Source organism: Octopus bimaculoides, chromosome 5 (assembly GCF_001194135.2).
Source record: "Octopus bimaculoides isolate UCB-OBI-ISO-001 chromosome 5, ASM119413v2, whole genome shotgun sequence".
NCBI classification, from domain to species: domain Eukaryota; kingdom Metazoa; phylum Mollusca; class Cephalopoda; order Octopoda; family Octopodidae; genus Octopus; species Octopus bimaculoides.
Genome location: NC_068985.1, coordinates 24,708,885 through 24,719,877, shown reverse-complemented (window position 1 = coordinate 24,719,877; position 10,993 = coordinate 24,708,885). Strand labels below are relative to the sequence as shown.

General features: G+C 34.5%; 1 protein-coding gene across 6 annotated transcripts in view; it reads left to right on the top strand.

Annotated features, from left to right (window-relative positions):
• Positions 1-10,993, top strand: part of LOC106870742 (arf-GAP with Rho-GAP domain, ANK repeat and PH domain-containing protein 1) — a 303,403-nt gene that overhangs the window by 255,914 nt on the left and 36,496 nt on the right. For 5 of the 6 annotated variants that reach the window (XM_052968221.1, XM_052968222.1, XM_014916931.2 and 2 more), the window contains 2 exons: positions 1,277-1,349; positions 8,446-8,478. In XM_052968221.1, coding sequence (XP_052824181.1) covers positions 1,277-1,349; positions 8,446-8,478 — 106 coding nt within the window. The remainder of the gene's footprint in view (positions 1-1,276; positions 1,350-8,445; positions 8,479-10,993) is intronic. The other variant, XM_052968224.1, reaches the window with a different exon arrangement.

Genomic DNA, 10,993 nt, shown 5'->3' with positions numbered 1-10,993 from the left:
GCACACACACACACACACACACACACACACACACACACACGTGTTTGTCTTCATCACTGCTTGAGAACCAGGGTTGATTTGTTTTACCAATTCCTGCGAGGCAGTGCCCCAGCATGGCTGCAGTCCAGTAGCTGAAACATGTAAAAGATGCAAGATAAATATTTCCAATTCTTAGAAAAAAAATTATATATTGGTTTCAAATTTTGGCACAAGGCCAGCAATTGGGGGTAAATCAGTTATGTTAACCCCTTATTTTATTTATCATGAAAGGATGAAAGGCAGAATCAGCCTTGGTGGGATTTGAACTCAAAACATAATGACAGACAGAATGCCGTTGGAAGAATTGATAGTGCCCTGGGCTTAGCAGCATGTCATCTGCCTTTATGTTCTGAATTCAAATTCTGCAGTGGTTGACTTTGCCTGTCTTCCTTCTTGCGTTGATAAAATAAGTACCAGTTGAATACTGGGGTTGATGTAATTGGCTTACCCAACTCCCCACAAAGTTGGCCAGCCTTGTGCCAAAATTTGAAACCAAATATGTATGGTCAATAGTAAAATGTAACATTTTATGTTAGTCATTTAACTGTTTAGTATTCAGGTTACTTTGTCAAATGTAATGCATATTTATTCACATTGTTTTGAATTAATCAGGCGTAGGAGTGGCTGTGTGGTAAGTAGCTTGCTTACGAACCACATGGTTCTGGGTTCAGTCTCACTGCGTGGCACCTTGGGCAAGTGTCTTCTACTATAATCTCGGGCCGACCAAAGCCTTGTGAGTGGATTTGGTAGACCGAAACTGAAAGAAGCCCATCGTATATAAATATATATATATATGTGTGTGTGTGTATGTTTGTCCCTCCAACATCGCTTGACAACCGATGGTGGTGTGTTTACATTCCCGTAACTTAGCGGTTCGGCAAAAAGAGACCGATCGAATAAGTACTAGGCTTACAAAGAATAAGTCCTGGGGTCGATTTACTTGACTAAAGGCGGTGCTCCAGCATGGCCACAGTCAAATGACTGAAACAAGTAAAAGAGTAAAAGAGTATCAAAATTTTTTTGATGCTATTGCTTTTTTTTAGAATAGCATTGTATAGAAGGTGTGAGGGGCCAGATCTGGCCAGTTTCGACATAAAAGAGAGGCAGAATATTTTGGCCAGATATGACTGGTTTAAATGTTAAAGGGTTAAAGTCTTTTTATTTTCTATCATTAGTATTACTGAAATGTATGTGGAATGTTTTAAGTCATATATACCTACTTTTTCATTAATTACAGTTAGCATTGTCTTCCAAACGCAACGGGGTCAACTATGAAGGATATTTGCTCAAAACTGGTGTCAATATGAAAGGTAAGATTGCCTTCTTTAAGTAAGTGCAATAGTATACCTGAGGGTTGATTCAGTTAACTATACTCTCTTTTCTCCTTTACAAATTTTGGCCTTGTGTCTTGTTAAAAAAACAAACAAAAAACAATATTTTGGTGCAATTTAAAGGCTTTGAACAGTGGTTTCCAAATGGTACCTTATGGCATACCATTAGGCCTACCAAGGTGTTCTGCAGCAACAATTAAATTCTATTTTTGAAAATGTGAAAAATATGAACTGAAATTCTAAATATATAATCTTTTCTTAACTCACTAACATGAGATGCTGAGCTGTGGGGAAATGATTAATTGAAATGATGATGAAATAAGAGCATGTTTATCGTAAATATGTTGAAACATTGTCCTAACACATCTCATTGATTAAATTGAATAATAAAACGTTGAGCATTTAATAAATTTCTGTAGTTTAAGAGGTGGCAGAATTGTTAGCATCTTGGACAAAATGCTTAGTGGTATTTCTTCTGATTCCTTATATTCTGAGTTCAAGTCCTACTGAGGTCAACTTCACCTTTCATCTTTATGGGGTTGATAAGATAAAGTACCAGTGAAGTACTGGGGTCAGTGTAATTGATTAACACCCTCCCACTAAAAGTGCTGACCCTGTCTCCAAATTTAAAACCATATTTATATGCTAAAATGTTATGAAAAAAGAATCATTTTTAATACATTTTCTGAATTTAAGCACTAAGTGTAGTAAGATATTTTTATTTTAGTCTAAAGTTATGTATATGTGTGTGTGTGTGTGTGTGTGCATATATATATATATATATATATATATATATATACATATATATGTGTGTGTGTGTGTGTGTGTGTGTATATGTATATGTATGTATGTATGTATGTGAGCAAAAAACAATTTGGAAACCACTGGCTTAAAGAATCAAACAGTTCAATAAAAATACCTAGAAAACAGAATGTCTAGGTCTATTTTTCTTCTGTTTCTTCTTTATATCCGATCTACACATTTTTCTTCCCCTGCACACGTTCAATGCACTTTCTATTTCTCAACACTGCATAAGATACCTAACATAATGTAGCAGTTCTGTACTTCTCAGCTGTAAATTATTTCAATGGTGATAAAATAACTAATGCTGCAATTTTAGAGATAAACTCTAAATTACTTATGACTCCAATGAAGAAAATCAGGCCCTAAAATAGTTTTAAAAACAAAGATTCAATAAAACAGAAGCTGAATTTGTCTCCAGTTTTATTCTGCTTTATTATAATAACTTATAGACCAAGTAGCATAGCATGTAGTAGTGAAAATTTATTGAAATTTCAAATGTCAAATTTAAAAACTCGCATGTTATCATGGAAGTTACCTTGAAATTATTTTTTAATGAGAAGTATGAGATAGACTAGCAGAGATGCTAGTGACTGGTTTTAGTATCATTCTTTATGCACTGATTGATACCTTTTCTTTTTCAGTACATACAGTCTTAATAAAATATCTAAAGCATACTGGGCTGTAGCTCTGCTTTGCCTTCATAAAAATTGGTCGAAAAATTATATTATATGTATGTATATATATATATATATATATATATATCAGATTGGAGCCTGGTGCAGTCATCCGGTTCACCAGTCCTCAGTCAAATCGTCCAACCCCTGCTAGCATGGAAAGCGGACATTAAACAATGATGATGATGATTTTGGCGTTAGGAAGGGCATCCAGCTGTAGAAACTCTGCCAAATCAGACTGGAGCCTGGTGTTGCCATCCGGTTTCACCAGTCCCCAGTCAAATCGTCCAACCCATGCTAGCATGGAAAGCGGACATTAAACAATGATGATGATGATGATATATATATATATATATATATATATATATATGGAGTTCTGTGATGCGATTAACCTATTTATCTGCAACACCAACTTCAGGAAGCCAGCCAGCCACCTGATAAGCTACCAATTAGGTGACTATGCTAGCTGTATCGATTACATTTTCACCAGACAGCGGGATGCATGGTTGCTCCTAAATGCAAAGACCCTCACTTGTGAAGAATGAACCCCCCCAGCATAGACTAGTAATTAGTGACTTTAGACGCACAACCAGAAGGATGCTAAGAAGCAAACCAATCTGGAAAAGAAGGACTTGGAAGCTTAAGCACCCTTCATATGGTCATAGATTTAGGGATATCCTAATAGAGAAATTTGATATACCGGAGTAAGCACATAAATGTGAACCAAGGTGGAAAAAAGAGTACTCAAATACCAGAGGTAGAGTAATATGCTTTATTTAAAAGCAGCAGAAATATAACAAAAGCTGTTACTCAGAGTTTAACATCCACCGTTTAATATCCACTTTCCACACTGGTATGGGTTGGATGGTTCAACTGAAAACTGGTAAGCTGGGGAGCTGCACCAGGTTCCAATCTGATTTGGTAAAGTTTCTACATCTAGATGCTCTTCACGGGTGCCATTGACGTGACACTGGCATTGGCCACTGCTACGATCTCACTTGGCTTGACAGGTCTACACAAGCACGGTGTATTGCCAAAGGACTTGGTCACATGTTACTGTCTCCATGAGGCCCAATACTTGAATGGTGCTTTTTACATGTCACTGGCATGGGTGCCAGTCAGACGACACTGGTATTGGCCACAACTATGATTTCACTTGGTTTGACAGGTCTTCTCAAGCTTAGCATATTGCCCAACATTTGAAGGATACTTGAGGGGTGCATATAAATAAGATTCAGTTTGTTTGAATGTCAAAAATTTAAATACTTTTTTATTGATAATTTAATATCTGTTTACCCTTTTCTATACCCTTTACCAGCATTAGTTAGATAGTTTTGAAAATTTGGATATTTGCATGCAGTATTTGTTGGACCCTGTATTGCACTGCTAGAGGTCCATCCAAGAATGACCCACTCAACTGTGAGATGAGAGATTAACATATTTTCTCGTGCATTTCAAAATGACCTTTTCATTTTCTGAACTTCATCCAAATCATTGTCTAATTAAGGAGCCAATGTTTTACCTGTTTATCCCAATTTTATATTTTCTGTTATGAAACAGATCAAAAATGAATAAAAAACAGTTTAAAAATTATATTAGGAATAAAGCAAAGAAATTATGAACTTTTATTTTTGAGGATTTAAAGAATAAGAAAAAAAACTTAAAATTTAAGTTTTTAGTATGTGATATAAATGTGTGTGTTACTGAGATGTGTGATTAATGTTATAGTCTGCCAGTGAGTTACCAGTTCAAATTCTGCCAAGTCTCTAGTTTATTTGACCACAGAAAGAATAAAAACTAAACTACTAGTCAAGTAGGGAGATTGGTTTTAAATATTTTGGCTTTATGGTTAAGTTATTTATGGTTCTCATTGTAGTGAGTTCTAAGGTACCATAGTCCACTGTTAGAAGAGAACTGATTGTTCCTTGGATAATTTATGGAGAGTGAATCAAAAGACTTCATGATTTTATTTGAAAATCATGAATATTTCTCATATAACAAACCAACATTTTTGGCCATGTGAGAGATAGATTTTAGTTCTTAAATCAATGCTGATCTTTCTACTGTTACTTCTTTTCTTTGCCTATTCTATTTATATATCTTTCAAGGCAATTTTCTAACTGCATCTTTCATCTGCTTGCATCACTACATCACAGTTTTTATACTGATATTCTCTTTATGCAATATCACCTTATTTTTCTCTCTCTTTATCTATTAATAGTTTACTGTTCCTTCGTTGACATTCTCTCTGCTCTTCTGTTTGTTATTCCTTACTCTTACAGCTAACTGTATTTCAAATTTAAACCTTTATATCTATAGATTTCATATCTCCTTATGATATTCATAAACACAGCATATTTAAATCAACTACAGAGCTTCTATACTGTCATTTAATATGTCTTCAGTAATGTTTGCTTTTATTGTTACCTGTTTCTCCATAGAAATCTTTTAAAAGCATTCAACATCTGTTTCTTTTTCCTTTCATTCAACTCATCTGTTCCTCACTTATCTTATGACCTCATACATAAATTCACATAATAGTGTATTATATGAAATTGTTTGCTATTTAAATTTCAAATTTCCTTCTCAAATTATTTGTATAAACTATTGTTCATTAGAATTAGAAGGGAGGTAACGAAGATTTAAGTTTATTGCTAATGTTTAGCTATGCAATTAAGCTGCTATACAAATTGATTATAGAGATATTTTTAACTTAGCAAACACTCTAGAGCATGTAGATAGATATGAACACATAATATTTAGATAATAGCCAAGTATCTTAATTTATTTAACTTGTGCACTTTGACATGCACGCAATGTCCTATTTATGGGTTCTTGAGTGAAGTTTTCTGATAGCCTTTTATTGAATGATATATCAATTTCTTTATTTTTAAAAATAATATTTTTTCCATATTCAATATTGAGTGATGTTTGCTTTTATGAGCAGGTCGGGCTTAAAAATCCTCATCAGATGAAGTCAACTATCTTGAATTTTATTGTTTGTTCACTGTAATTTTATTTTGAAATAAATGACAAAAGATGATGTGAATCTATTCTTGAAGAACTGTATTATGTACACCAGATCTTTGAACGAAATATTTTCTATACAGGTGTGGATGTGGCCGTGTGGTTAAAGAACTTGCTTCCCAACCATGTGGTCTTGGGTTCAGTCCCACTGTGTGGCACCTTGGACAAGTGTCTTCTTTTATAGCCCCAGGCTGACCAAAGTCTTGTGAGTGGACTAGGTAGACAGAAACTCAAAGAAGCCCATCGTGTGTGTATGTGTATGACTGTGATTGTGTTTTCCCCTCCCCTGCTTGACAGCCAGTACTGGTTTGTTTACGTCCCAGTAACCTAGAAGTTCATTAAAAGCAACTGATAGAATATCTACCAGGCTTAAAAAAGTATAAACAGGCATTGATTTGCTTGACTAAACCCTTCAAGGTGGTGCTCCAGTATAGCCACAGTCCAATGACTGAAGCAAGTAAAAGATAAAACAATTCTATTTTCCTATACCACCCAGTGTACAATCTTCTACATTTGCATAATGATTCATTCATTGGTTCTTTAGCAAGTACAGTAAAGTATACGCTTTGCTGATAAGGTCATAATAAGACCAACACAAACTTGCACTAAGAACAAGGACAAGGTAAAATTACTACCTGCTTTTATAGTAAGTTGATGCAGGTAGTTTATCCTGTCCCCCTCTGACTTTTAGTTCATGCAATTGAAAAAAAAACGCATTATTTAAGAGATGACCCAATAGATAGACTAATGTTGATGCTAAGCACATCTACTGTTGGTCGAGAGTTAGCGAGCTTGTTTGGCTGAAGATAGTTTATCACTTCCTAGAAGTGTTGGACTTGTCCTTCTACTTGATTTTGTTTATTTGTTATTATAGTGCCATCTTTGTCTCTGTTGGGAGAAAACTGGCAGATCTTGCTGCCACAAAGTTGTTTGATGATTTATAAACTGTATTTGTATTCCCATTGGTAATTTGGATCAAGATGGAAAAGAGTATCTCAATCAAAACAGAATTGGAAGCACATTGTGACCAGTGGTTGAACAATACTCATCTCTCCTATGGCTGCAGTTTGCATGGCTTCACATACCGTTCCCTTGAAAAAAAGATCACCTATCCTTCCTGAAGTTTGATTGATGCCCAAACAAATCAATAGGGTTATAGGAGTATAAAAAGGTTTTGTGTTAAATCTTCTGTTTAAAATCAGCAAATGATAAAATGTGTAAATAATTTACGTTATGGAAAAAAATGTTGCCCTGGCAGTTATATTAAGGTAAATGAAACAGGCTGTTGTAAACATTATAATAAGGTAGAAGTTAACATTGTTTTATAATTATAAATGCTAAATATTTAAATGATAGATTACCATAATCTTGTCACTGTTAAGTAGTTTTGACAACATAAGCTTCATTAAGTTGGGGGGAGAATCAAAAGATCTATGTGTTTAATCAGGGTCTCCTACTATGGCTGTCTCATCTGTGGGAAAGGATACAGTTGAAGTTACTACAGCAATATGTTGTGGGATCATACATTAACTCATTTTAAGATATGCCATTTTTAAATGTATGTTTGCCATATAAAAAACATGTGGGGAGGACTCAATAAAACATTGTTGAAAATGAAGAGCAGCAGTTTCAAAATAGGAACAAAGACAATAAAGAGATTGGGTTGCTGTATGGAACATATTAAATGACAGTATAGAAGCTCTGTAGTTGATTTAAATATGCTGTGTTTATGAATATCATAAGGAGATATGAAATCTATAGAACAGTATTGGAAACTATTGTTGGAACACACACTAAATCAGTGGTTCTGTATATCTTTTTGACTTTGTAACGCATTGGAGATTAAACATAAAAATTACTTTCATTTCACTTGGGAAATTTTAAAAATTGTTTTAAAGTTTAAAAAATTATTTTAAAAAATATAGAAAATCCTTTATGAATCCTACTTGTGTTTTACAAAATTATGAATAACACATTTTTCAAGACACTCAAGGTTTAATGTAGATTTAGCATCTGCACACACACATCCATCCCTCCATCCATACATACATACATATGTGATGGGCTTATTTAGTTCCTGACTACCAAATCCACACAGAACTTTGGTTGGCCTGAAGCAAACCTGAAGCCACATGAGTAGGAAATGAATTTCTTACCCACACATCTATTCCATGCCTGTATTTAAAAATATACCTGCAGTGCACACAGATACATTTTGTTAGACACTAGTGCATGGCAAATGCACCACCGATTATACCTGATTATTTTATATTCCTTAATTGCCCTTATATGGTATTGTGATATTTAATTTTTGATATTCCATCCAAGCATGTTTTCTGCAATAGCATTATTTATTTCTAAAATTCCTTTATCCAGCTAAACCCAATATTATGATTTAAATAATATTAACAATTTCACCATTAATTTTATACACACCTGTTTGTATGTTGCATCTTAAATTATCTTGCAATGTTTAATTAATTTTTGTTATAATCTTTTTTTTAATTTTTTGTGTGTTCTCCTTATCCAATTTGGTCCTTGCCATTTTTTTTTTAATTGGTTTTCTCCAGAAAAACGTGCATCTGTATTGATCAAATCCCGTGGTAAGGCCTTCATCCAGCTGATATTGCTATATTTTACTTACCAAATTATTCTTCTAAATGAGTAGGAAAAAAACTGTAGATAAATAAATACCTTCTGAATAATTTTGGCTGTCATAAAAATTTCAAGAAAATAAAATCCTGCATTTCCTAATTCTTTAATTTTTTTTTTATGGCTGTCTTTGAACATCCCTCTGTCTGACCTTTTACAACCTAGCCTTTTCTGCTTGTAATATGTCTCCCTTTATTCACCAACCACTTCACACTATGTTTGATATCACTCTGGATATTTAGAAAAACAATGAGAATTAATTTAAAAACACAAGAAAGACCCAATCAATGTTGAAGAGTAGTTGTCATCTCAGGTCATCTCAGATCAAGCAGACCTGTACTAAAATGTAGTCCAGGTTTTTTCTTTTTTTTTCTTGGACTTTGTGTATCTAGGACTATGTTATCTAATGTATTCTCTCACATTTTTAAAAATAGTAAATTGTAATTTGAGGTGGTAATTTAGCTGCTATTTCTTACAGGTTGAGTCACCATGCAGCGGTTCTCTAGTTCACTTATATAAGAATTAGTCTTGGTAGGTGAGTGATGGTTTCCATTGGCAAGAATTAGATTGGAAATGTTTTAGGTGATTCTTTTCTTCTTGAAACACTAGTCTCTTATTTCATTCCACAAGCACCAGCATACACGTCTTTTGTTTATAATTTTAGATCAAATTATTTATAAATATTTTTTGGTCTTCATTTATTAACTATTCTTACTGTTGGTTAATAACAAGATTTATGCTCAGCACTTCAGTTTTATACACTTGTCCAGGAACTAAGCTAATAAGTTGTACTTTCTCATTGTACATTTATATATCAAGATGGACTGAGACACTGAAAGTTAAGCAGGCCAAGAGCCATATCATTATAATCAGTTGTAACTCTCAGTACACTTATAGCTATATTATTTTGTATATAGTTTCTAACACAATGTAACCAACACCATTTATTAGTTGACTCTCTGCAATTCACTCAAAAGTATTTCTTCTTATGACTTTGGTTGTGTTCATTTTACTATCAGTGTTTCCCGCTAGTGCTAGGTAACATTCAAAGTATGACATATTGCTTTACCTTTGTTAACTATAAGAATTCATACTGCTCCTTACAACACTGAAGGACCATGGTGTAGACCCTGCTCACATTGCAGTACTGAAAGATCTTCAAAGTAGTGCAACATCAACTCTTAGGCGTCACTAAGACAGTGATAAGATCAAATTGGAGAGAGGGGCAAGGCAAGGCAACAACATCTCACCAAAGTTGTTTGTACCATGCTTGCAAGATGCTGTCATCAACAGAATCCAATTGAACAAGAAAGGCATCAACATTGATGGAGAACAGCTATGCCACCTGGATGTTGCAGATGATATCATCTTTACAGCACATACACCCAAGGAACTGAGGGAAATGCTCACCAATATCTACACTGCAATCCAACATGTTGGCCTCAGCATGAACCTTGGAAAGACCAAGGTCATGTTGAACAGGCATACTACACCAGTATCTGTCAATATAAACAGCAAGCCCATTGAAGAGGTAGATGACTACATTTATCTGAAGAAAATGCTGGAAAATGCTGGAAATCTCCTCTCAGAAGTCAAGAGAAAAATAGCGCTTGCTTGGGCAGCATTTGGGAAGAAGGAAAACCTCATTAGAAGTTCCAAGGCTTCTATGAAAATCAAAAGCAAGATCTTCAATAAGTGCATCCTGCCAGTGATGATTTACAGTAGTGAAACATGGGCTCTTGAAACTACTATCTTGAACACCCTCATTGTAGCCCAATAAAATCCTGCTCAGCATCACACTTAGGGACAAGAAAACCAATGCCTGGATTTGACAGCACATGAGAGTCAATGACATCATAAAGACTATCAAAGAGAACAGATATAAATGGGTTGGCCACATCACACAACTGAAGAACAACAGATGGACAATCAGTTTGATGAAACATACCAAAACAAGGTACAAAATCAAGAGGCTGACCAAAGACAAGATGGTGAGATGATCTCACCCTCTACCTGTAGCCTACATGGCCATAGCTGGCTAGAGGCAGACGACAGTGGAAGGAGTCTTGGGAGGGGGTTCTCCTTAAGAAGTGAAGCCCTGATTGAGGTTGAAGCTGTGATAGAAGATACATGCTTAAGGTATTGCTTAGTTGGATTGAACTGTGACTGAGAATTCTTAACCATACTACTTGGCTTTGGTATACAAATTTCCCAATACAAAATTTTTTCTTTGACTGTCTTTTATATAGAATATTAAAAAAAAAAAACAGAAATACAGCTTATTACATTTCATATAGCATTTCATATACCCATTCTTTTTTTTTGTGGGTGGGTGGGGGGTCATCCTAGTGAAAGAAGAGAGAAAGTTTTAACTTCTCGAATATAGATTTGATCTTTTATGGAAGTAACATTCTTAGAATAAAACTTTCAGAAATTTTATTTTAGAATATCACACACGCACACACA